General features: G+C 43.1%; 1 protein-coding gene across 1 annotated transcript in view; it reads left to right on the top strand.

The window, feature by feature from the left end:
- Positions 1–27,138, top strand: part of arid3c (AT rich interactive domain 3C (BRIGHT-like)) — a 94,354-nt gene extending 67,216 nt beyond the window's left edge. The window contains exons 4-8 of the mRNA XM_080766608.1: positions 11,498–11,681; positions 14,521–14,771; positions 16,392–16,688; positions 20,209–20,298; positions 21,571–27,138. Coding sequence (XP_080622734.1) covers positions 11,498–11,681; positions 14,521–14,771; positions 16,392–16,688; positions 20,209–20,298; positions 21,571–21,785 — 1,037 coding nt within the window. The 3' untranslated portion in view covers positions 21,786–27,138. The remainder of the gene's footprint in view (positions 1–11,497; positions 11,682–14,520; positions 14,772–16,391; positions 16,689–20,208; positions 20,299–21,570) is intronic.
- The last annotated feature ends 357 nt before the right edge of the window (positions 27,139–27,495 follow it).

Below are 27,495 nucleotides of genomic sequence, written 5' to 3'. Positions count from 1 at the left end.
TGAAAGGCAACACAACAGAAAATGTGACTATACTTTTATTAGAAACCATGGGATCATAGCAAAATAACGATGTATTGGTTAGTTAGAGTGAATACAGTTCTACAGCTTATAGAACTGAAGTCAAGTTATAACTCTTGTATCTCTCATTCAGAGAGAGTACTACAGACACCTATGCCATCATGCATATAGCGGGGGGTTGCGTTTCCTTTGTTTTAATCACAGGTTTTCTTTCACGCCTCGGAGTGTGACTAGTCTTTGTTTGATGATCTCTGACTGGGACCAGAAGGGAAACAACTAGCACAAACACAACAGTTGAAATTGACATTAGACAATTCAAAATCCGACCTTTTCTCCCCGATTCGGATCTTTTGAAAATCATGTGATCGGAGCCGACCCTAACTCTAACCCCAACCCCTAAACCCAACCTCTAACGGCCCTATCGTGGGCACGCTTTACCCTTTATCCCTAAACTTCTTTGCCATGTTTTACTTATCTTGTTCAAATTGTTCAAATAGCCTAATCTACATCAACACGTTGTGAGCTTGTAGATCGGCCATTTGAACTATTTTAAAATGTTTAGTTTTCATATAGCTCAGTTTTTATTTTGTTTTCGTCAGTGAAAGAATATATAGTCGACAATTTAGTTTTCGTCATAGTTGTAGTCGAAACGCGCAAGCACGCACGCAAGCACGCACGCACGCACACACACACACACACACACACACACACGCACGCCAGGCTCTCATAATGGGGATTGTCCTATAAAGCGGCATGGTACTGTAGTCTCACACCCTCCTATGGATCCAGCTGTATTGTATTGTGCGTGGCTATTGATTCTCCAGGCAGCCGAACGCACGCGGGTCGTTCTCCATCATGCAGGAGAAGAACCCATAATGACCTGAATCATATTCATTTGTTCTGATCCCACATTGACAGCTTAAATTACTGCGTTCACCCCCCCCCCCCCCCCGTTTTTAATCAAATCTTACCCAGCGCTGCCTGTGTATGTGCGGTTGGTAAATGTCTTTGAAAAAGAATATATATACCTATTCAAAGATCTGTGCCGCATTTTTACGATTTTTCAAAAAATAACAGACCTACAAGCTCACAGCACGCCACTCGGTGGCTTTGACTATATGGAAGTGTCTATTTTTGTATTTTCGTCTATAAATGTTTTGATGAATTGAACACGGTGGACCTCCTTGTAAACAAGTGTAATGCTTAATTGGGTCGTCCACTCACAGTTAACAGTCTCTTTGTATTGAGTTTGTGCTTGAGATGTACTGTAAATCTGCAAACTGTGAATAAATCAATCAATCAATCAATATACAACAGAGAATACTGTTTTCTGTTGTGCAGCGTCCCAAACGGTGGCTCGGGACACCTTTGTGGGTCACACACCAATTCTCCTGGGTCACGACTCATGTAAAAATCGCATTGAGGGCAACCATCTAATGTCTCTTTTGGGTCTCGACCCGAAAGGTTTGTGAAGCACCGAGTATACAGCCCTGATGTACTCCGTTCAACCATGTTAGGGTTTATATGGTGAGTTGTTAATATGACATGGGGCTGGTAAACAGGTCAACACTTTAACACCTGCCAATCCCTATGTCGGACGTAAACAAAGCTTACATTTGATGCCGTTCCAGTTCAAATTCCGCTCGCACATTATAGTTACCGTAAGTTTAGTCCGTTTCATCACTTTCAATTATAATTTATCATATACGAGTTCTCTGTCCTATATGAGGGGGGGGGGGTGTATCACAGCAAGTGTGTGTGTGTGTGTGTGTGTGTGTGTGTGTGTGTGTGTGTGCGCGCGCGCCCTACCGAGGTTCAAATCAGAAATCAGCTCTCCGATCTGTCATTGAATCAAGTGGGCCAGTCAGTTTGAAAGTGAATGTGGAGCCTCAATGTCATCTCAGTTCCCTGGCAGGCAGGCAGGCTCTGCCCCCCTACCCTCTACCCCCCTTGTCCTGGGGGGGCCGTGACCCTTTAGTGCCCCCCCTGGCCTCTGGGTCATTAATCATTAGCTGCCAGGCAACCATAGCTCGTCACATGGTTCTTATGAGTTGCAGAGAGAGACCCTGGCTCTTCTTACACGGGGAAGAAGCTGAGCTGCCGTGTGCGTGGGTGCGTATTGGACTGCACTTGGCATTTTACAGTAGTTCTCTCACTTTCAATATATATATGTATACATAGTATAGTATAGTATATATATATATATATATATATATATATATATATATATACAGTATAGTGAGAATTGAAAATCTCACAGTAACAAAGATCTTGTAGATCTGCTATTTCCGTTATTTTTGGAATCTCTCCCCTTGTCCACCAAAAGGACTTTGGTTCTAGAACTGGTTCTGTTCTAGATTCTTGAAACCTTGGTTCACGGAACCGACCCACGCGACCGGCCCGCACTTCCACCTGTTTTAAGCAGACCCATTGTAATTGGGGGGCGTCATAGCTGAATGAGCCCAGCCCGTTGCCCCAGGTTCGATTCCAGACCTGGCCCTGCAATGTGTCAAATACGATCGGTCGAAGTGCCATGGGGGAAGTTCAACCGCCAAGTTACAATTTCCCTTTTCCCTTTTTTTAATGATTTTTTTTTGCTTGCTTTTTCCATTGGTTATATCCAACCAGTAGAAGAGTGACACGCCTGTTTGAGCAGAAGTTTGGGCCAAATAGGGGCACTGTTTGCACTGTTTCGCAAGTTGAAACCAATTGGGGCAGCAGCGTAAGCACCTTGGTGTCGTTCTACCCGCCATGGGGCGTGAGAACCTTAGAAAATGTCAGAATCGCTAAAATACATCTACGAGAGACAAATCTTATAGGCTAGTGACACGCCCACTTTTTGGTTCCAGTACCGGACCAACTTTTAGTGTAACCAATTGATTTTCAGTACAAACCATAGACTGTAAAGAAAAATATGGACAAAGCTGTTCTCTGGGTCTGATATGGACATAAGATGAAGCCTGTCAGTCCTTGACTATTGTAAATCGCCATCTTTCTAGATCCGTTTGGGCCCAGCTGGCCATTGGCTGGCCCAGACAACGAGGCGGGACTTCCCCCCTTCTTCTTCGTTGGTTTTTATTTTGACTCGAACGGGGGGTGGCTCCCGATCATAGACTGTAACGGTAGCCACGCCCCTCAGAACATACGCGACTTTATGGGCATTGTTTTTATAAATGGGACCATAATTTTCCAAAAAGAATATTATGACATGAGAAATGAGACTTTAAACTAGTGACTGGAAGCAGAAAGTATTCATGACCATGTTTATTAAGGTAATACAGTCTAGGTGAAGTTGGGCACAATGACAGCGCCACAACAGGCCATTAGGCTATATGAACTTTCAGGAAGTCCCGATTTCCTTAGTGGCTTCACAAAATATCTGTCTGACTGCCCCCCTGGTACAAACGCAGTGATCTGATTCAAGATTAGGCGGGTAAAAAATTACGGAACCAGTTCAACCCCGGTGGGAAATGGGCAGAGTGTCCAAATGGAACCAAATGGACCCAAATGGAATTGATAGTCCAATTTAATGTCATGACTGTGACAGCTGTGACACTGCAATGAACGAATGTCAATTTCCCAGGGTTATATTTACACTCCCATCATGTGTACATTCACAACAATATACAGCTCCTGTAGATGCCATCTGCTCACTATTATGACTACATACTGTCCATGTGATTCGATTGGCAGAGATGTATACAGCTGACATTTAGCGTTGTTTATGGCATTGCAAGTGTCCATACTAGAACAACCGACTTTCACCTGTCATTTATGCGCTGCTATTTAATATACCTGACGAAGGCCACAGACGTGGCGTTCGGAGGCCGAAACGTTGGTTTTGGTAAATAAAGTTTTTATTTTGCAGTCCCCCGCAATATAGCATCACAGTCATTGTAACCACTTCAACTGAATTGTATTGGTTTATTTGGTTATACAAAAATAGCAGATGTACGGTAGTTGGCTCGCAGTGACCTTGTGCATCTGCACAAACATTGTGTTTTACACAAATCTTCTCTTGTAAGTCCCTGGCACAGAACCTTTTCGGAAGGGGTGGTCCATGGCCAAATACATGTCAATTTGGGGGTCCATGACATGAAAAGGTTTGAGAACCATGCAGATTTTGCTTTGAAATGAGATTCAAAATAAATAAAGACGTGTGTCTCAGTCAGAAGAACGTTCTTCTTACCACTCAAGTCAAGTCGTACATAAAACGGTTCAAAAAGTCACTTTAATACAGCAGTGGTTCTCAAATGTCACGCCAAGGACCCCCATATTGACACTTATTAGCCTGCAGACCCCCATTTGAAAAGATATACAGGGAGTCCTATAAGAGAAAAATGTTACGGCTCTACCAGTGATTTTCAACCATTTTCAGTTCGACATGCATTAGGCTACGGGCCACCATTTAATGGCATTTATATTTTATATCGTAAAAGCAGTGTTAATTTAACTCTGAGAGTGTACACATGGAACCAAATGGACCCAAATGGACCTGCAACACATACTGTATCAATGATGTCATGAGTGTGGGGCTGTGGGCAGCTGTTTTGATCTGCGAGGCCGTAATGAAAACAATAACGGTATATCAAATCTGTTTACACGTCTGATCAGATTTGAGAAACAAACTCTGATATATTCCCCCGAGCATCCTGATGCGGCGTATTGTTTGTGAGCTTGCAGATCGCCTGTTTTCGCTATTTCTGCATTCCACCGTGTTGCAACAGACTACAAAATGACACGCAAGTAGTTTCTATCTGTTGATGTATCAAACCGGCTAATGACTAAAGAAAAGAATGGACAGTTGCAGCCATCATCCCACTCTCTCTCTCAGAGTCAAAGGAAGGGGATTTTAGTGTGAACGATCGCTCTGTGCGAGTGCTGCTCATCAAACCGTAGCAGACAATAGCTGTGTTGGCCCCCTTTGTGTGTTGATGATAAATACACACTTTGATTTACTGTTGCCCACCTAGAGCTTGGTACTTATTAATTGATGGTACACCCCTCCCCCCTCCCCCTCCCCCAGATGGAACCATCAGCACTTTTCTCTTCTCCAGATAAGTCAACTTTTGTGCAGTAGCTAATGGCTCAAGAGCACTAAGTCACAGAAGAAAAGGCCCTTGCTTCAGAGTTGCTTCAAACACTCACTGACTGAGTCTTCGATCGCCCCCCCCCCGATACTAAATCCACCGCCCCTGCCACGTTGGTGCTGTGTGTGTGTGTGTGTGTGTGGGGGGGTGGGGGGGGGGGGGGTAGTTAACCCATTTAGGCCTGACCTCAACATTTAAAAAAAATCTTCTAAATCTTCTAAAGTTTTCTGAAATTAATATTTTCACGATTTTTCAAAAATAGCAGATCTACAATAGCAGATCTACAAGCTCATAGCGTGGCGCGCTATGAGCTTGTAGATCTGCTATTTTTCAATAGCTAAATTATAACATATTGTTTAAAACACCCCAAAATGGGTTAAGGTTATGTGGGGTTTTTTTAAGTAAAAAACGTTGGTGGAGTAAATAAATAAATAAATAATATAAAGCATTGCAATAATATAGAAATACTTGTACAGTACTTGTACTGAGTAAATGTAATGTACTTAGTTACTTTGGTTAGTACTGTGTGTGTGTGTGTGTGTGTGTGTGTGTGTGTGTGTGTGTGTGTGTGTGTGTGTGTGTGTGTGTGTGTGTGTGTGTGTGTGTGTGTGTTTTTTTATTCTTAAGTTTCCTTCCTTGGCCTTTCTTTTCTTTTTTGTCTTGGCTTTATTGTTTTTAAGGCGAGGTGAAAGGGTTTGACAGGATGTTGTTGACTTAAAGAGAAGTTATCAGGTATATAGCGTCGCGCGGCAGAATGTTTGATGAACATTCCGTGACTGACGGAGACTTTAGGAAGCGCTGCTTTTCCTGTGCGTTTGTTTTTGGAAATATATGTAAACATATACGTTGAAATGCACACATTGCACACTATAGTCATGTTGGGAAGTGTGAGTATTCATAATGCTTTGTTTTATAGATAGTGTTGATTTAGTAATTTAACAGAAAATGGTCGATTTGGTTACTTTTACAGGTTATTTGGTTACTTTTGATTTAGTTCATCTAAAGGGGTTGCAAGTGATATGTTTTTTTGTTAAAATGAGTGTCAAATATCTCTAGTAAATATAATTGGTGTGGTTTTCTTTAGTCTCCCTGCTCTTCTAATGAGATATTTATAGATGGCGTCAGCGGTCATGTCTCACCTAGACACAAGGATCTGACATGAGTTTTGACGTGATGGTCAAGATTGGTTTTATCCCCTGAGCAAGCAGGCAGGCTCTATTAGCTCAATGGTAACCTGATTCAGATCTGGCGCCGGCCGGAAGACAGGGCCCTGAGAAGTTAACCCATTAAAACCGGGACAGTATCTGTGTCATTTTAGATGTTATGCGTTGGCCGTTCAAAAATAGCAGATAGCTATTTTGAACATTTTTGAAAAATCTCTTTAATCTTGTTAACACAAAAAAAAATGGGGCGGGGGGGGGGGCACAGAAAAGTTTGAGAACAAGTGATTTTAGAAGGTAATTATGTAGAATGGGCCGAGGTGTAAATGAATGGATTTAGGTTAAATCAGCATTACAGTGACGTGACACATGCAATGGTGCACACAATGGTGTGTTTGTTTTTTCTGTTCATTTGGAAAAAATCCAAATAAAGTAGTGATCATAATAAAAACATGGGGGTCCGTGCATGGCCCGTTGCAGATCAAACAGGGCAATAGAACAAAGGTTAAGAACCACTACACTCACGCCCACCCAGCTCACCTGGCGGCCATCGGGGAGTTCCAACACAGGCAAACGAACGCAGATAAATAGTTGTTGTCCGCTGTTGTGTCGTCGTGTGTCCCCACCCCCCCGCGCGTGCGCACGCGATACCCTGGCGAATCGTTCATTTGGGCGGCGTAACGGAACACTGCAGAGTCAATGGGGAGAGATTCCAATCCCATTAGCAGGTGCAAAGTGAAGGCATCAGCCATGAAGCCAAGCAGAAACATGATTACTCCACCACCACACACACATTACTAACTACCTGCTGGGTTCTTTTTTTTTTTTACCTGCTGAGCGATTAGACAGAAGATTCTGTTCAAGTGTTCAATGGTGGTATTCAGATGTTTTACTTAAAGAGATGGTTTACCCCCAAAATGACTTATCTTTTTCCTGTGTATTACTCAGACTTGAATTCTATAGTCTCCATGGGCTGAGTAACCAATACATTTGACCCGGAGGCAAATTCCACAAAATGCCGTCTAAATCAGCAGTTCTCACACTTTCATGATTTTTCCAAAGATGTTCAAAAGTAGCAGATGTATAAGCTCGCAGTGAGCTACATCTGCTATTTTTGTATAGCCGACGCTAAAATAAAAAAAATGACACAGATGCTTTCCCGGTTTCAGAGGCTAAAAGTAATGAGCCCACAATATACTGTAGATCCTCTGTTACAATATACTGTAGAGAACTAGAGATCCTCTGTTACAAGTAACGGCCTGTATTTGAAAATGTACTGCGAATGTGCAAAGTAATGCTCCATTGTCTGTAACTTCACCACTTTTCAACTTATCTTCATATAATAGGTCCTCACTAATAATCATGAAAAAATGGTGCAATATTTTTCTACTCGGTCTGTGTCTCATAGGAGGGCTGTGGGCAGTTCAGAAACCGTCTTCCAGTGACATCATCGATGGGGAATACAAGCTAATAGAAACTGCAGGCTTTCTAGTCCTGAAAAGTTGCAATGCAAAAATGGAAGCCATCGTTCTCACGATAATGAAAATCGAAATCATTTTGTAAAAAAATCTTGTTTAAAAAATAAATCTGCTTAATGATGATGTCACTGGAAGACGGTTTCTAAACTGCCCACAGCCCTACTATGTAGAGTAGAAAAAAATCGTGCCATTGTTTTCATGATTATTAGTGATGACCTATTATATGAAGATAGGTTGAAAAGTGGTGAAGTGGTCCTTTAAGTCTGTATGTTTTGTAATGATAATCTAAATCGGCAGAGCTAGTAACTAAAGTTTCCAAATAATTAGTAGTGGAGTAGAAACATATTACATTTGCCTCTTACAGTAGACGTAGTGGAGTAGAAACATATTACATTTGCCTCTTACAGTAGACGTAGTGGAGTAGAAACATATTACATTTGCCTCTTACAGTATAGACGTAGTGGAGTAGAAACATATTACATTTGCCTCTTACAGTAGACGTAGTGGAGTAGAAACATATTACATTTGCCTCTTACAGTATAGACGTAGTGGAGTAGAAACATATTACATTTGCCTCTTACAGTAGACGTAGTGGAGTAGAAACATATTACATTTGCCTCTTACAGTATAGACGTAGTGGAGTAGAAACATAAAGTATCGAAAGATGGACATCCTGTACTCGCATGAAGTAGAAGGTTCTTACCGTAGTTCACCTGCAGCAAGTGTCTCTCTATCTCTCACACACACACACACACACACACACACACACACACACACACACACACACACACACACACACACACACACACACACTGCTCATTGTCATAATGACCAATGGTGTGATCAGATAGTTTGTGCTGACAAAAGCCGGCTGTCCTCACTCTTTTATTCTTGATATCTCTTTCAGGCCATCGCCGAGACAAATACATCACGCCGATGGCTATCGAAGGCACATAAATCTGCTTTTAAGAGGCTTGTCGGGCGTTCAGATTCTGCCCAGACAAAACCTATTGGGTCTAGTGTTTTATTTATTGCCTCCATGCTCGTTTGCTGGGCCTATTGTGCATTGCACAAAATAATTGTTATATGGATCCTCGCCACACCTTAGCAGTTACGTGCATTACAAACACTGACTGCATGTCACACCTCTTCGTATCCGTCCGAGAAAAGATGAGACGGCTCACACGTGTGACCATGCGCGCAAGTCACGCGCACGCCACGCACACGCGCAGGCCGCGCGCGCACACACACACACACACACACACACACACGCACATGCACACACACAGACAGACACACATCACACACACACACACAATGTATGTATATGTACAGTATACGTGTATATATAGTTATATATATATATATATATATAGTTTTTATTTTCTTTAATTTTTCTTTATTTTTTTTTTACAATATTTTGCAATATAATGACATGTAGGGATGCCCGCATTAAAGTGCATGAAAGCAAGCATGTTGTGCAAACCGGGTCCCTGCATGGCACACACGACGATGTTCAAACGATGGTCCGCGGCCAGATGCATATCAATACTTGAAGTTAGAGACCCACTGATGGAGCGTACATTGCGCTGCCACACTGGTCCTCATTGATGGCATTGATGACAGCGTTGGCAGAGTTTAGTCGTATACTTTGCATCGTGACAGCCATGTGAGTCGCTGTGCTCCATCACTCAGCCTGTGTATAAGTCCCTGCCGACACATCCCTATTCTAGGGCAAACTTTCGGCAAGAAAATAGCAGGTCTACAGGCCTGTCACAACGATAATGCGAGGGGATTTGGCGCCGAGGGAAAGAAAAGGAGCATGAGGCCTAATATGGCGTGGACCCCCTGGGGGACTCCGGTCGATGGAGTATACGGGGTTCAAGTGGTTAAAGCATCAATCCATAACTGCTATGTTCTACATGGAATTCAAACCTGGCGTCTCTTCCGTGTGAGACACCATGAACATCTGCCGCTCTAAGAGCTTATATTGTACTAACACATACTCTACCATGCAGATTGGTTGGTTGCAGTTCCACCCTGTGAACTTGGGCTTTCAAGTTCATTGTTCATTTATGGATTTTATTGTAATTTGTATTACATTTTTTTGAGTAAATCAACCCGCATGCTGACTTTTCATTTACAGAGTTTAGTTGCATTGTGTGGCTTTAGATATGGCCAAATCCAAAGGGCTCCGAAATATCTTTTCAAAGGAATCGAATGCACCTGTAACTCCGGAAATATAATTATTAATGCTGGCAATTGCGGCTTCATTCGGAGGAGAGACACTATACATGGGTATACTATACATACACGTATACCCTGTAACTCTGGAACCGGCATGCACTGGGTCTATTTGTACACTCTCAGAGTTACATTAACACCCAGGATTCAGCAGTAATAACCTGGCTATACGTGTGTGTGTGTGTGTGTGTGTGTGTGTGTGTGTGTGTGTGTGTGTGTGTGTGTGTGTGTGTGTGTGTGTGTGTGCGTGTGCGCGTGCGTGCGTGCGTGTGACTTTTAGATGTAATGCCGGCATTGTCTTCCAAAATGGGGGAATGTGCGGGTAAATCTTTTTTTGTTTTAAGAGTGTCTCTCCTCCCGAACGAAGCCGTAAATACGGCGGTTAATTGATGTGTTTTTAGCATCTCAGACGATACTTCACAGCCCCCCCCCCCTCCTCCTCCCCTCCACCGTATAGACCCCAGTGCAGTTGTTTGCACTATATTTCTCTACCGGCCATCGATCGCTATTATGGTAAATCCAATGGCTGCACAATGGACCTCTATCAGCAGAATGCAGGTTAATTATCTCGGGGTCAAGCCACTGCGGATCGGCAGCACAAAGGACTCCGGCCGTTCCTTCGCCTCACTCTTTATTGCCTTTACATTAAATTGTGGAGTACAAATTATTATCTGGGAGCTGCTTTGATTCTGCTAATTAAGAGCCCCCGGTTGTTGCGTGCACGTGTGTGTGTGTGTGTGTGTGTGTGTGTGTGTGTGTGTGTGCGTGCGCGTGTTTGTGTGTGCGCGTGCGTGTGTGCGTGCGCATGTGCGTGTTTGTTGGAGATTGACCTCACATTGGCCGGTCTTATAGCACTTTATATTCAGGTTTTTTCACCTCATTTTTTGCATTCTTTTAATTAAACAATCAACAATTAAGGATGATTTTATTTAATTATCGCTGATATCGGGCAGAAACCTTGTGTCTCATTCATGTATAACTTAGCTAAAAAGCTGATCGACAAGCTCATAACGCAGCTTGTTATGAGCTTGTAGATCAGCTTCATTGTTTCACTATTCAAAAGTGGTGAAGTGTGTCTGTGGGCTTTTGAACCAATGAGAGCTTGTGACTAAATAAGGACTACATTGGATCCACACACATTTTTGACCTGGTTTTAGGCTATTTCCATTCGTTTGTTGGTCCGTCCGTCCGTTTCATTCATTAATTGTTCTTATGATGACATGCCCAAAATAGGGCCACCAGGTTGAAAGTGGTGAATTATGCCTAAAGATCAACATGTCGTGAAGTTTAACTTTGAGTTGAAGTATGGCAGCGTGTGAAAAAGAGAAAGGAAAAAAAAATAATTTCCTTTTTCGCCTTCCAGAGCTGTCAAAGCATTTGACTGGCTGTAGATAGATTGGTCTTATAAGTAAGACGCGTTGTGGGAAGGCGTCGATGGAACCAGGAACCAGGGCGGTAATGGAATTGATTGTGGATATTGTGTTTTGGCTTTTTTTCCCCTCTGCAGGGACTCCGGTGAATCGGATTCCTATCATGGCCAAGCAGGTGTTAGATCTGTACATGCTCTACAAGCTGGTCACAGAGAAAGGCGGCTTAGTGGAAGTCATCAATAAGAAAATATGGCGAGAGATCACCAAAGGCCTCAACCTCCCTACCTCAATCACCAGCGCAGCTTTCACCCTACGAACACAGTGAGTACTGTAGCCCTTCCTGAGTGCCACAGCACTGTATACTACACACTAAGACACTGTTTGCCAGTGTACTACACACTAAGACACTGTTTGCCACTGTACTACACACTAAGACACTGTTTGCCAGTACAGTACCACAGCACTGTGCTACACACTAAGACACTGTTTGCCAGTACAGTGCCACAGCACTGTGCTACACACTAAGACACTGTTTGCCAGTACAGTACCACAGCACTGTGCTACACACTAAGACACTGTTTGCCAGTACAGTGCCACAGCACTGTACACACTAAGACACTGTTTGCCAGTACAGTACCACAGCACTGTGCTACACACTAAGACACTGTTTGCCAGTACAGTACCACAGCACTGTGCTACACACTAAGACACTGTTTGCCAGTACAGTGGCACAGCACTGTGCTACACACTAAGACACTGTTTGCCAGTACAGTACCACAGCACTGTGCTACACACTAAGACACTGTTTGCCAGTACAGTACCACAGCACTGTGCTACACACTAAGACACTGTTTGCCAGTACAGTACCACAGCACTGTGCTACACACTAAGACACTGTTTGCCAGTACAGTACCACAGCACTGTACACACTAAGACACTGTTTGCCAGTACAGTACCACAGCACTGTGCTACACACTAAGACACTGTTTGCCAGTACAGTACCACAGCACTGTACACACTAAGACACTGTTTGCCAGTACAGTACCACAGCACTGTGCTACACACTAAGACACTGTTTGCCAGTACAGTACCACAGCACTGTGCTACACACTAAGACACTGTTTGCCAGTACAGTACCACAGCACTGTGTATACTACACACTAAGGGCCGGGCTACACTGGTGACGGAATTGGCGCGGAATTGGCGTGGGGAGTCCGCAACGGTACGCTGCCTCTATAATCAATGGAACCTGCGAGCGTGAATCTTTATTTTTTACGCAAGTGCTCTGTTTTTCCACTTGTCCGCAGCCCTTCGCCTCCCCTCCCCTCTCCTCCAAAACCAAACAATACGCAACTCCCCGCGAGACTCACGTTCAGGCACACACACACACACACACACACACACACACACACACACACACACTATATGTATATATATATAGCTATATTTTGACAATATAATGACATTTAGGGATGCCAGGATTAAAGCGCATGGAAGCTGTGCAAACAGGGTCCCTGGCACACACAACTACACGATGACTTTTCATATAAGGATTTGTTAGATACTCACAGTGTGTAACACTCAGGCCCAAGTCCAGGGTTAGACTCTCCCATCTTCTTATTTTTTTTCCCCCGTATGAATATAAAAATAAGGGCTGACCTTTGATTATGACTGTCCACAGACACGCTCATTAAACACAATAACATTTATTTTGTGCAAAGACGGTGTTTGTGTGGTGGATTGCAGTGTTGATTCATGATAATTATGGCATTATAGAGGCGCAGGGCTTTGGATCCATGTTGTCATGCACTTGATGGATGGCGGCATGTTGCCACATGACACATCCAACAACCCTGCCATCTTTACCACGCTCACGCGCCACTTGGAGAGCTCACCTGTAATGCCCAATTAGCAACAAATCTACTTACTGAATATGTCAGTGTTGGAAAGACTACTCAGTTTCCACAGATTATGCAAATACTCAATGTAATACAAGTTACTTAAAGGGGAATACCACTAATTTTCAACATTTCACTATGTCATTAATATAACTCGGAGCTGTTGTCATTGACATGGTGAAGTACTGTACATCTTGATGATGTCATCAAGATGTACTTCACCGTGTTAATGGTTTTTTTCAGACCTACAGTTCTAAGAAACACGGAATGGGGGGACTTTTTATTATTATTTCCACACAACAGCTCTAAGGTATATTATAATGACATGGTAAAATGTTGAAAATGAGTGGAATTCCCCTTTAATATTTCAAATCAAAATGTGACTCGAACAGAAGCACAAAGGTATTATTGGCATCAACGTATAATTACAGTCGCAAAATTTGTCAAACTGTTTAAACAAATATCAGAACTGAAAGTTCACAACACGTAAATAAACCTTGTAAATCTGCTGTTTTCACTATTTTAACCCATCACAACCGAGGTTTACACACCGGCATTCCAAAGCCTGCTGTTCCGACTTATCGCCATTCCGACTCACCACATTACTAACCCTCTCCCTATATAACCCTAACCTCACGCAGAAGCCACGCAGTCAGAATGCCACTACGTCCCCAAAACCTGGAAAGCATCTGGCCTATTACAATGCTTGGCCTATTCCAAAACAGCACATCTACAATTGGAAGGCATTTGTATTTCTGTCTCTGCCTGCCTGCCTTAGCCTGGTTAATAAACCAGACTAATATCGCACGGACCGCGGGATATTAGTCTGGGGAGGCTCAGCTTGGATTTCATTTCCAGGGCGGCGGGTTGAAACATTTTCTCTTTGACGCAATTGGTCAGAGCTACTGTCAGTCAAAGGTCTCAAGCATTGAAAATCACTGTACCAAAGCCCGCCCATATTGCATACCGTGTCCCGATTGGCCGCCCCATTTCTCTGGTGTAGGAAATGGGCGTACAATTGAGCCTCTCCAGACCGTAATCCGCCGGCAGGCAATTTTTCGGCTGATTCGGTCTGGTTTATTAACCAGGCTATGCCTGCCTGCCTGCCTGCCTGTCTGTCTGTGGTAACCAATAGATTGTGATGTTGTAGCATTTTACATGAATCCCTGTAGGTACTGTATATGATGCACTGTACCTCCACCCGTGTGAATGTGAAAATCTACCTATCTATGTATCCATCTTATGCATCTATGTATCTGCAGGTATATGAAGTACCTCTACCCGTACGAATGTGAAAAGCGGGGCCTCAGTTCTCCCGGCGAGCTTCAGGCAGCTATCGACAGCAACCGGCGCGAGGGCCGCCGGCAGAGCTACGGCTCGGCCCTCTTCAACTACTCCCCCGTGGGGACCCCCACCCTTCTCTCCTCCCCCAAGATGTCCCACCACATGTCCCACCTGCCCATGCCCACGCACAACGGGGTGCACATGACCCAAGGTCCCATCATCAAGAAAGGTGAGCAGGACTTTGCACCATTATAGGCCTGTCACTATTAATGTTTAAATTAGGCCTGAAAAATGTTTAAAAAAAATGTTTTGAATCAGAACACAACTTTATTGTCACATCGCCGGCTTGCAGCTGTTAAACAGTGGATGGAATTTGTGCAAGCGTCATCGCTTTTTGTGATTTCCATAAGAGAAAGGGTAAAGCAAAGAAATCCTTAAAGATTTTGAAATAAGTGGAACATTTTAACAACACAAATCTTGTATGGGAGTGCCTGGCACAACATGTTTGTATAGGTGGGCGTCCTCGGCCAAGTACATATTACTTTGGGCTGCGGTGAGAACCATGCACCATGGACACCAGTAGCTCCCGGGCTTCCCTAGAGCTAGTGTCGAAGTGTCCTTGAGCAAGACGATGAACCCCTAATTTCTCCCGATGTACAGGTTGATGCCTTGTTTCCTCTGCCATCGGTGTATGAATGCCATGTTTAGTGCCTTGGATAACAGCGCTGTAAAATGCACCACTTACCTAATGCATGATAGGGTTATATATAGAGACGTGTGATGTCCATTCCACCACTGATTCCATCCGCTGTCATAGACTCGTGAGCGACTACACACACAAAAACACACACAAAACAACACAGCGGCACCCACACACATGCACGCGCGCACACACAAGGAACGACACACAAAACCACAAACGTGGGCCGAGTTTCATGCCCACGCTTGCTTAGCATGATGCCAGTTCCCCTTTTTTTTAAATAAATAGGTCACTGCACAACATGTAATCAACAACGTGATTTGCAAGCCTGATTTATAATTAGTCACACGCCGGCGTCGCATGCCGAAAACAACATAAGCTATACGAGCTTGTAGATCGGCTATTGTCGACTATGCGCCACGCGGCTGCAAACCGAGTATAAGAACTCAGCCCGCCAGTTTGAATGATCAGGCTACGGCGGGCCTCTGAAGTTGAAACAGTTTCACAGCCGCCATGGGGTCGCATGTAGCCTATGAATACTTCGCTCATCCTGGTGTAGTGTTGTGGGCACAGTGTGGTCACTGCATGCTCCCAAAGAGGAAACATCTTGGCAGGAACTTCCTCGACAAAAAGGAGAGAGATGTCGATGTTCCCTGTGTGTCACGCCATACTGTGGAATGTATGGGAGGGGGAGGGGGACGACAATAACACAACGGATGGGGGGGGCATTGTGCCATTTCTAAGTGATTCATCTGACTATATTTTATGACCAGCAAATGCTCTATGCACAGCAGTCATATTGAAAGGCATTGGGCTGCTTCCTTATTTCCTGCACAGGTTTGAAAGCTCCATTCTATTCTGGTCAAACAGTCAGGGTGCTGATGTTGTATGTGTTGGTTCACTGGAAACACTCCAGTGGGTCTCAAAGTGTGCTTCAGGGACCCTCATGGTTCCTTGAGGGGGTTCCAAATGGCCCCTTACGGGTGTATACAGCAATTCTGAGAGTGTACAAATGGACGCGTAATGGTCCATTTGGTTCCATTTGAATTTGGAATTCTAATTCCATTAGAATTTGGAGACAGCGACGACATGGAATGTCAAGATCTAGCACTAATCACAGGCCCACATGTTGTTGTTCCTCCCACCCAGAGGAGCCCATGATGGCCAGCTGTCTGCCGGGCCGCATGGCCATGCCCATGTCCCTGCATGGCGTGCACGCGCACGCGGCGGCCGCCCAGGCCGTGGCGGCCCAGGCCCAGGCGGCCGCCGCCATGCAGGCGGCCGCTCTGGAGCAGCTCCGGGAGAAGCTGGAGAGCGGCGAGCCTCCGGAGAAGAAGATGATGATCCTGGCCGAGGAGCAGCAGAGACTGATGCAGCACGCGCTGCAGCACAACCTGCTGGCCATGGCCTCACAGCTGCCCATGAACATCAAGCTCAACAACAGAGGTATACCGCTGGCGCCATCGCTACTGTTAGCATTGTTGTTGTTGTTACCATGGCCACACAGCTGCCCATGAACATCAAGCTCAACAACAGAGGTATACCGCTGGCGCCATCGCTACTGTTAGCATTGTTGTCGTTGTTGTTGTTATTGATAGGTATTTCGGGACTCATTTGTAGTTTACATGTGCCCTGTCACCCTGCCCTGTGTCCCACTGATGTTCATATCATGAAGTCTCTGCACTGATGTTCATATCATAGCTGTATCTTCCCCGTGAGATATCTCCTGTATCTATCATAATTAGGGCTATGTATCCCTTAGAAATACATAACAAATTGGTCTTCGATCCTCATATTTCTAACAAATTGGTCCTTCGAGCCGGTTATCATGGGCACACAGATACCCATGAACATCAAACTCAATGACAGAGGTACCGCTAGAGTTATCGTTATCAGTATTGTTAGCATTTGCGTTAAAGTTAGCATTATCGTTATCGTTCCTTATCACTATCGCCATCCTGATCATCATCGTTATCGCTATCAGTGTCACTATAGGGTGACAATGGCTCAGGCGTATATTGGCCGGATGGGAACCGCGAGGAACCAAGTTCGATCCCGGGCTCCCCTATAGCTTTGGTGTCGAGGTGTCCTTGAGCAAGACTCTGAACCCCATAATTGCTCCCGGTTGTTGCCTTGAATGGTATCTATGTGAAGAGCTTTGGATAAAAGCTCTATATTAATTTACCAGCTACCGTTATCAGTATCATTGTTGCTATCGCTATAATTATCGTTATATCGTTATCATTTTCGTTATGCTATCGCTACCGTTATCAATATCACTATTGTCATCTAGTAGTTAATCATTAACATATGGTGAAATGGTACTATTTTAATGTAAAGCCACGAAACATGAACACATTCAAATTGATGATGTCTATGTCCGACTTTGTGTGGTATCTAAGATAATGTTTGTTCCAGCTGGTTAATTAGATTCAAGTATTTGTATAATCTATATAATTTCGCAATCTGTGACGCGTTGCAAGCTTAAACTATTAAACCCCCATCCGCCGTACTACATATATAGGTCAAATGAATATCAACTATCTAATAAATATTGAATCAAGCAACTTAAAGTGTTCTGGGGTGCACACTAGAAGCCAGAGTAGGCATTCAAATGACCCCAGAAGTGTTTTAAAGTGAAATACCCCTCATTTCCTTGATGTAACCAAACATGTGATTCTGTATTTAAGTCCGACGTCATTTTGTAGTCCTACGTTACGTCCGGGTCCAAGTGGCACCACCTCCCGTCCGCATCTCATTGTAAATAGAATATCTAAACGCGTGCATCTTTTTACAATGATGTTATTTCTCAGAAAGGAAGCCATTGGGGGTTAAAATGGGTCTTAATGCTTCCAACTTGAGTAGAATTATTAATGTTCTGTACAAGTGTCCATGACAAAGAAAATATATGATGTGGAGACAATAAAGACTATTATTATCTTTATTATTGAAGGTGGTAACAGTCCATTTTCTCAGTACAATATTTTGGGAGCATATTTAGAATGTGTGCAGGGTTGAGTATGTTGAATCTAGTTTGCATTAATGAGGATTTAGTTGAGACAATGAAAGAAAATGGCGATAGTATTCAGTGCGGGGCAGACAGCCTGTCACAGCCAGATTTGGGAGACCAGTAGCTTTGTTGTTGCAAGGAAAGCGGTAAAATGAGACTTTCGTGGTTGTTTTCGTCTCCGATTTAGTCCGACGGAGGAACACAGTATAACTCTATGGGGACACAAAAGCGAACACAAAAGTAGGACCCGGAAGTATCTCTGGAGGAGGCGCTCACGTCACGGCTAAAATACTGAATAGCTGCAATGTAGTTTATCAACATCCATCACAATGAAGTGGCATCCAGCTCCATGCACAGTATTTCAACATTTCACCAACTAATGGTATTTATTTTTTAAAGATGATGGGTGGTGAATCCAGCATCACAGCGCGATGCCCAGGCCAACTAACACAGGCACAATTCATCACATCATGATGTGCAATTTCAAAAGTGGGGGTTGGGCGGACGGACGGACGGACTCAAAAAAGCTGCAAGCTGCGAGATGTTTATGAAGAAATAGCGTTTTCGCGGCCAGGGGCAAAAATAAGCAGGTGTCATGAGTAAAAATGTTGCTGTCTTCTCGGTGCGGTTTGATAGGTGCAGAGAGGCGAGGATTCACGCCGAAGCCATAAGTCACTACCTAATGATAGAGGTTAAAGGAAGAATGAGAGCCCGATCTTCCCATGTGTGATATCATAGCTGTCTGCATCACTGCACCTCTCATATTAGTCATAATAGCAGGCTTTGCACTTAATACTTGATGGGAAAATGAGTGAGAATCTCTCCCGGGTTAATTCACACACTGGCCCGTCTGGCTCTCTCCCTCAAGCATAAACACTGTCATTTAAAGATTAGCGCCCCCCCTACCCCCAACACTATTATTTGTCTGTGCTCTTCCACCAAGATGCGAGGATTCTGTGTCCGTGGCACGGCGCACGTGAACGAGCGCGTTTTGCTCGTTTGCATCAGTTCACGGATTGTTTTATTATGTTTCAGATCGTGGCTGTTCGGGTGGATTGTTTTATTATGTTTCAGATCGTGGCTGTTCGGGTGGATTGTTTTATTATGTTTCAGATCGTGGCTGTTCGGGTGGATTGTTTTATTATGTTTCAGATCGTGGCTGTTCGGGTGGATTGTTTTATTATGTTTCAGATCGTGGCTGTTCGGGTGGATTGTTTTATTATGTTTCAGATCGTGGCTGTTCGGGTGGATTGTTTTATTATGTTTCAGATCGTGGCTGTTCGGGTGGATTGTTTTATTATGTTTCAGATCGTGGCTGTCGGGTGGCACACAACCTTGTGTGTCAAAACTCGTACTTTTCAAGAAACGAACGTAGCCTTGTTCCAATGGATCCATTGTTAATACTTTTCATTGGTTCAATATTTCTAACACCACAGACAGACACAAACATAGTTTTTTTTTTGCTAAATTGACAATCTACCTCGTCACTTTTGCACGACACTGTTGTACGATGAAGTAGGATACAAATTTATAAAATATATAATAAAGTAAATAAATATGGAGATGCAAGGTTTCTGCCAGCCCTTTGTTGCTGGCCGGCGTTCTGTGCCACATCCACATTTGAGGCGCCTTCTGTTACAGTCCGATTCCGATTTGATTCTTCGAGAGCGAGCCGTCAAAAGTTCCCCAGAGACACTCGACTGTGCGGCGCGATAGGGACTCGCCTGCGTGACACGAGACGGCAAGCGATAACGGACACATACAAATGGTCGTAACATCTTTTTGACAGTTCTTTCTACCCCCCAGAACTCTTTAATAAACTGCTCCTTATCCTGTCATTCTTTGAGTTATCGCCAATACTCTGAGCGGAGCTCCCCTCTTGCTTCTTGTGTTCCTTTTCTAAATGCCTGGTATTGAGTTTTTCTCTCTTTCGCTCTCTGCCTCCCCTCTTGACAGATGACAGACAAGAGACCGCATTGAACCTGTCTACCAACGGCATTAGCAGCATCAACATGTCAATAGAAATAAATGGAGTTGTCTACACAGGTAAATAGAGGAGCCGTTTGCTGATGTAATTGCAAGGCAGGAAATTCAATAAGTTATAGCAGCGCCCTGGCGCTTAGTCCTCTGCACAATTTGATGTCTTTGCTATAAAATCCATCGTAATGAAGTGGCAGTCCAATAGAGTTAAAAAAGTTAAATATCTCAGAATTGGGCCTGTGGATTTGAGGTCGATGGGGGCTTATTGTCTTACGCGCCTGGGAGTGCAGGGAGGGCGGCCCACTTTAGCCTCCGGAGAAGCAGCTCTTGTGCCTTCGAGCGGAGGGGCCGTAATTACCTTTAAAGAAAGGCAATTCATGTCAGGGCATAAGCCCTCTACTGGAAACTTCCATTGGATGTGAAGTGGCCATCATATCTAGCTGAGAGCTTCCTTCCAGAAAGACACTTCATCCAGAAAGATAGATAGCTCCCCCCCCCCCCCCCCCTTTTTTCTTTTCTTTTGTCACTATGAAGTGTAACCAAGAATCTTCCATGACCTGAAACTTTACAGAACCCATGACTTTCAACGTGGTTCAAAAGAGCCAGACAAGCCACTCTGCCCCTGAACCTTGTAGCTTGTACATCTGCTATTTTTTGATTTTTGTTTTGTTTGGAAAAGTATTGGTAAATGTTTAATAATTACATAAATATATAATAAGCCCGCAAGTCATCTCTTCAGCGTGTCCCTGGCACAAAACATTTTCCGAAAATACACATCAATTTCCAAAAGTTTTGAGAACCACTGCATAGTAACAGAGTAACCTCTGTCCCCAACTCTTAAAAAGAAAAAACATTTCCAGGTGGTTACAAATGTCATCCAGTCAGGAGAAAGAACCCCAGACCATATATCAGACCGGGTGCGCGACTACAACTTGTAGCGTTGTAGCGGGCAAAGCGTTTTTACGCAAATTTTTTGCCCACGCTTGTGGAAGCCTGGTCATACCCATTGTGCTCCAGTATCTATCCTGTAAAATTGGTATCCTGACCGCTATGCTACATGTATACTGTAATAAGTGCTATTTAGAGTTTTTTTCTAACTAAAATAAATGTATTTTTATTTAAATTTTAAATTTTAAATGTTAATGAATGTCTTTATGTGAACCTTAGCGTCCTATTTCTGGGCATGTCATAGTAAGCGAACATTCAGTGAAATTAGCAGATGTACTGTGTATATGCTTACTACACTGGTTCACATCACCTTGTGACTGTGAGCTTGTAGGTTGGCTATCTTTGACTCAGACAGTTCTGCAGTTAACCTGTGCCCTTCCTGTCCTCTAGGAGCGCTGTTCGCTCGCAAGCCAGCCATGGCGGGGATGGCGGGAGGAGGCGCTCACCACCGCGCCAACCACTCCAGCTCTCGTCAGCCTCAGGGAAAGAGCAGTCCGGGTCTTCCCCCCGTGCAGCAGCCCCCCACCCTGAACCCCTGCTCCTCCTCCTCCTCCACCACCTCCTCTTCCTCCTCGCTTCACGGACACGGAAACCCATCCCCATGAGCCCCTTCTCCGCAATCCCCCCCCCCACCCCATCTCTGAATCCTCCATGTCCGTCTGTCCGTCCCTAAAGACACCAGGCGGTCAGAGATACAGACCCCGCCCCCCCCCCACACCACCCCCCTTGAGAGAGACTATTGCTGTTGTTGGACCCAGCTTCCATGATGTCGACATGGTTCTGTATGGCTCAGCAAACCCATAGATTTATAAGACCACATACGTTTATGTAAACACACGCACGCACGCACGGCCGCACGCACGGCCGCACGCACGCACGCACGCACGCATGCACGCACACACACACACACACACACACACACACACACACACACACACACTACACATTACTCAACAGCAGACACACGCCTGTACGTTCCACACTGTGTGCGTACGTGCGTGTACTTTATTACTATACTTGTGATGTCCCCACAAATAGGCTATAGCAGCATTTGAGAAACAGACAGCGTAGACATAGTAGTTTTATGGTTAAAACAGATTGGCGCATTTAGGCAAACAATTTACAATTGGCAAAAGATTCAAGTTAGGGTTAGGATTAGATGTTTAGAGGTTCGGAGTTACCGGTATGCAACTTATAGTCGAAAATAGCAGCTCTACAAGCTCACGACGCACACTTGTGCTAAGCTATTTTTGGCTTTAGGGTTAGGGTAAAAAAACGGCATGCATTTATACAATTGCCATCCAAAAATGCTGATGTCCTCACAAGTATAGTAATTCAAATGTTGGTGTGTTGCTCAGGCTGCACAGGAACTCAGCTGTCTTTGGTTTCCTCAAAGACGCCTCTTTGCAGCTTTGGAACATCGTTAAAAAGAGAGTGGTGTCAGAAGTGGGACACGGAGGGATGCCGCCATACTGAGACTCTGGGCCGCCGTTCCGTTTCGACTAGAGGATGAGGTCGGCGGAACCTGCAGAACCGGTTTAGAGGTTTTTTGCTGTTGTTTGTTTTTTTGTTTTTTTTTGCATTGTCACAGATGTCAGAATCACGTAGCTTAGAGCGGATACCAAAGACAAAAAGTTTGAAGATGACGGAAGGTGGTCTGAGCACAAAGGTGACAGTCGCTTCATTTAAAAAAAACTAAAACAAAGAGAGTGACAGATTTAGCGTCATCGATCAAACTAAAAAGGAAACTTGTCAACAATTAAATCAACACAAAGTTCATCCTTGGTATGACAGCGGTGTAGTGCAGTGGTGGTCCAGGGGTCCTTGAGGGGGTTCCCAGCTAAACTGTTGATTATTAGGAACTAAATGGACCCTTACGGGTCTGTAACTCTGAGAGTTATGGGGGTCCAGTAGCCTAATGCATACCAAATTTGGGGTCCTTTAAATTAAAGACACCAAGTATTATTGTATCTACACACAGGATGCTTGGTCTCTGCATTACTCAGCTCTGCGCAACAAGTCTGCAACAATCTGTCCAGATGACGAGTGATCACTCTTTCCCGATGCCTCCGTCATTGTACAGGTGTGTACAGGTGCATCTCAAAAACATTGTGGACATTATTTTTTCCTTTAATATTTTTTACCTGATGTAATTTAAAAAACTGAAGCCTTTATATATTATGGATTCATGACACGTAACTGAAATATTTCAGCCTTTTTTGTTTTTGTTACAGATACAACAGATCTGCATACAGCTCAGAATACCAAAAATCCACTATCCCAAAAATATCTCCAGTCTACCTGTGACGAATGAATTCCTTAAATTGAAATAATCACAATAATTTTCTCATTCATTCACATTCCTATACTTTTCCACAATATATATATATATATCTTTAGATGCACCTTATCGCAAGTTCACATCAGTTGCTCCACTTGTCGGGTACTCAGAATGACATACTCACAAAACCTGTAGTGAGAAAAGACGGAAGCGCCGGGAGCTGCAGCGTGAACACGTCGCATGTGATTTCCTAAAGTTCAGGAAAAGGTTTTAAGGGTCGACTCTCAGCCCACACGTGCCGCTATACGAATGACATGTACCAATGATGTTTGTGAAAGCTTTTACAATCAGATAGAAGCACAACGCTGATGTGATCAGCCCTGGCGTCTAGTTTGCGTAGAAATGCCGATCGACCAAAGCAACGGGTAAAAAAAGCACTTCTTTGACTTTTCTGAGAGGTGACGGGCTAAACTATAGAGGACAAAACGGCAGGACATATCATGACATGTTGTCGAGAGAATAATCAAATTTTTCAATCACGCAGTGGCTTTATATTGTGAATAGAATCCAGTTTTCCCTTTTTTTTTTATTAGCAATGCACTTGTGTCTAAAGAAAGACTATTTTATACTCTGTAAGTCGAAGGTCTTGCTCGTTTAAAAATATCTACAAGCTAACAACGGGTCGCAGCGCGACGCTTTAGCTTGTTGATGGGATTTTTTTCCGGCGATGCCGTCGTGCAATGGATTATAATTTAAGCTTCACCACTTAAATCCCGTATGGTTGAGCGGAGTCCCTCAGGGCTCTATGCTGGTGTCGTTTCTGTTTTCGCTGAAAATAGCCGATCCACACGTTGTGTGCTTGACTGTCGATCTGCTGTTTTCCTGCTAAAGTTTGCAGTCAAAATATGGATCCTGGGGTTGAATTGGTTAAACAGTGGAATGTTTCTCACTTTATTCAACTCTCTTTCTTTCACTCTCTTCCTGTCGCTCTGTCTCTTGCTTTGCTTCCTAAAACTATCAATTTTTTTTTCTTTATCATGAAGGGAAATGGGGAAACCGTTTTGATGACATATATAATGGGTGTATTAAGCCTGTTTAAGGAAAAACACAACAAAAAAGACACAAAAAAAACCATGTAATTTTCAAATTTCTATTTATTTTGTTTTACATTCAATCCGGGTCAGCAGAATATTTGCGTTCACCACTTTGTTTGCGAAACCCTTTTTATTTTGTTTTAAAAAAAGTCTTCTGGAATGCAGACATGAATACCTCACCTATCTACCTGTAAATAGACATAGTAGAGTATGAATACAAGATATACCTCATATATTTCATTTTTATTATTTTTTATTGTAAAGCCACTTTTTGTTTTTGTTTCAACAGATCACTGGATTTTTCTTTTGTTTTCTTTTCATATTTTGTATAATTATACCAAAGAAGGGAATATTCTATGAACACACGCATCTACCTCATTCGTCATAGACTGTGCCAACAAACATGTACACACTCTTAATTAATTGCCAGTTTTTACATGTGCCCACTTGTGGTCGCTCAACATGTTTTTTGTGTGGAAAAGAAAAGGAAATATGCTTTCTAAGACAAAGGGGATATGAAGTGGACCATATTGGGGGAATTTTACGCAACTTCCTTCACAATGCTTGTTTATTTTAACCGTGTGGCAAAAATGCTCTCTCTATATATAATAGAATCCAATTTAAAGTATACATACGCACAGCTCCAGGCTGACATTTGTTCATAAAGTTGATAATATATAGTGTGACTTCATGTATAGATAGCAATGTTAAAAAAAAAGAAAGAAAAAAAGGAGAAAAAAAGGAAAAAAAATATATATATATAAAAGGAAAAACATACATTTTTGACAAGGGAAAGTCAAGCAGCCACTGTTCGTTTTGTGTTGTTGAAGGTGGTTTTGTTGTCTGTTTAAATCCAGTGTTTACTTGAAACATGTTTTCTTCAGGATTCAGGTCATTATGTGGACGTGATGGGTGGCATTCAGAGGGTGTCCATTTAAATGTCACCTTGTGCTTGTTACATCCCGTGGCGGCAGAAATACCAAGCGCTTCAAACGCACCATGCTACTGAATATTATATATATATATATATATATATATATATATATATATATATATATATATATATATATCCCCTGCAGGGGTTAAGGTGAAGTATGTGATGTTTTGTAAAATAGGTTTTATATACAGTAGCTCTATGTGTTGATAGTAATTGCTGTAGATTGTTTGTTCACTAACAGGGGTCTCCCTGTCTCTCCAGGTCTAACAGAAAATATAATAAATAATACAGTTTCAGGTTGGGGTATACAAATTTGATCTAATCAGGAGAGGGAACTAATAGACGATGATGATTACTATCATAATATAAAGCATTAAATTAAAAGAAAAGAAAGAAAGTTTTAACCAAAAAATATCACCTACTCCACTTTGATATTTAATATTTTCATAAAAACGTAGCAGAAGACCGATCTACAAGCTAACCATGTGTCATATCACAACGCATTGTGTGCTTGTAGATTGGCAATGTTTCGGCCCAACGAACGGCATCCCTTGTCCTGCCTCGGAGTGGCGACGCGTCACAAACGTCTCCTGCTAAACACGTGGTAAACGTAAACTAAAACGCCACAAACGAGCGTACGATACGACACCGTACCTGAACGTCAGCTCAACTCTTAAGTTATTTCTCCGAAGAATGTATCCGTCGATCCATCCTTAATGTAGCAAGCGTTCAACAAGGCGACTCCCCGCCCCGTACATCCTTTTGCGAAGGTGATTTTTTTATTTGTTATTTCTTTTACTGAAGGACATGACTGTATATGCGGGGGCCGGAGAGAACCTTTGAACGAGAGCACAAGAGAAAAGCGCACAACCGCAATCATGAAAATCGTTCATTCTGACTTTGGGTAATCCTAGATGTAAGTCTTTTCTAGTCCCTTCCTCTCCACCACGGTGAACACAGTACTGGCACAGTCTATTATTCCTCATGACTGTTTCATTATCCTCATCCCTTCCTTTAAAAAGAAAACACTCGCCGTTGAAAGCTGCACCGTTGTCGGCACGTTTCGTTCGGCGAAGTCAGAGTTAACTGTACATATACTGCTGGAGGCTGCATGGAGGAAGGCGCGGGTACACGTGTAAAAACATTGCCAACCATTGGGTCACCTTTTTGATGACCGTGTGACACGAGGGCGTCATCCTTCTCACCAAAGAGTCTTTGGGAGCCGCATCGCCGCGGAGCTCTCTTTGTTTTAAGAGCATTTAAATCAACGATTCAGAGCGAAACAACAAAATAGAAAAATAAAGTGACAGCTTTTGGGGCGACAAAGAGTAAAGAGAGAGAAAAAAAAGGATTTTCACTTATGTACTTACTTAAATAACCTGTTGTTTACTTTGTATTTTAGCTATGCTATGCTGGTAGTTTTTAGATACTTGGCTTTATTCGCTATGTATGAAGCTTTAAATATTTCTTTTATTTTCCCTTTTTTTTCTCATCTTGGATGAATCCAGTGCGTTTAGTAGAATGCTGGATTTTGGTGCTCAGGGGTACACAAACATACAAACATAAAACACAGATGAAAGAGATTTCTTGTTTCTTGCCATTTGACTTGTAGCATATTTAGAAATAAAATCCTGCTTTTAACTTCACGACGACGTATATGTCTTATTTGCTGCAATGACATTCTCTCATGTATGCTCAGTCAGACCGTCTCTTTAACCCATTTAGAACGGACTTCAAAAAAATATTTTTTTTTCCCTGAAAAACCTCATGTTTCTATAGCAGTGGTGCTCAACATTTCATGTCAAGAACCCTCAAAACTATATGTAATTGGCCCGCCGACCCCCATCTGAAAATATGTTGTTCCAGGGACCATGCCCCGGAAGCAAAGATTTGAGTTAAAAACGTTCGCTCTGAAAGAATATATATTCGAAGATTTGTGCCACATTTTCACGATTCGTCAAAAATAGCAGATCTACAAACTCGTGAGATTGTAGATCTGTAAC

This window comes from Protomyctophum bolini (genome assembly GCF_963924005.1).
Source record: "Protomyctophum bolini genome assembly, chromosome: 6".
In the NCBI taxonomy this organism is placed as follows: domain Eukaryota; kingdom Metazoa; phylum Chordata; class Actinopteri; order Myctophiformes; family Myctophidae; genus Protomyctophum; species Protomyctophum bolini.
The sequence above is the reverse complement of the archived record's forward strand: the minus strand, read 5'-3'. Positions and strand labels throughout refer to the sequence as shown.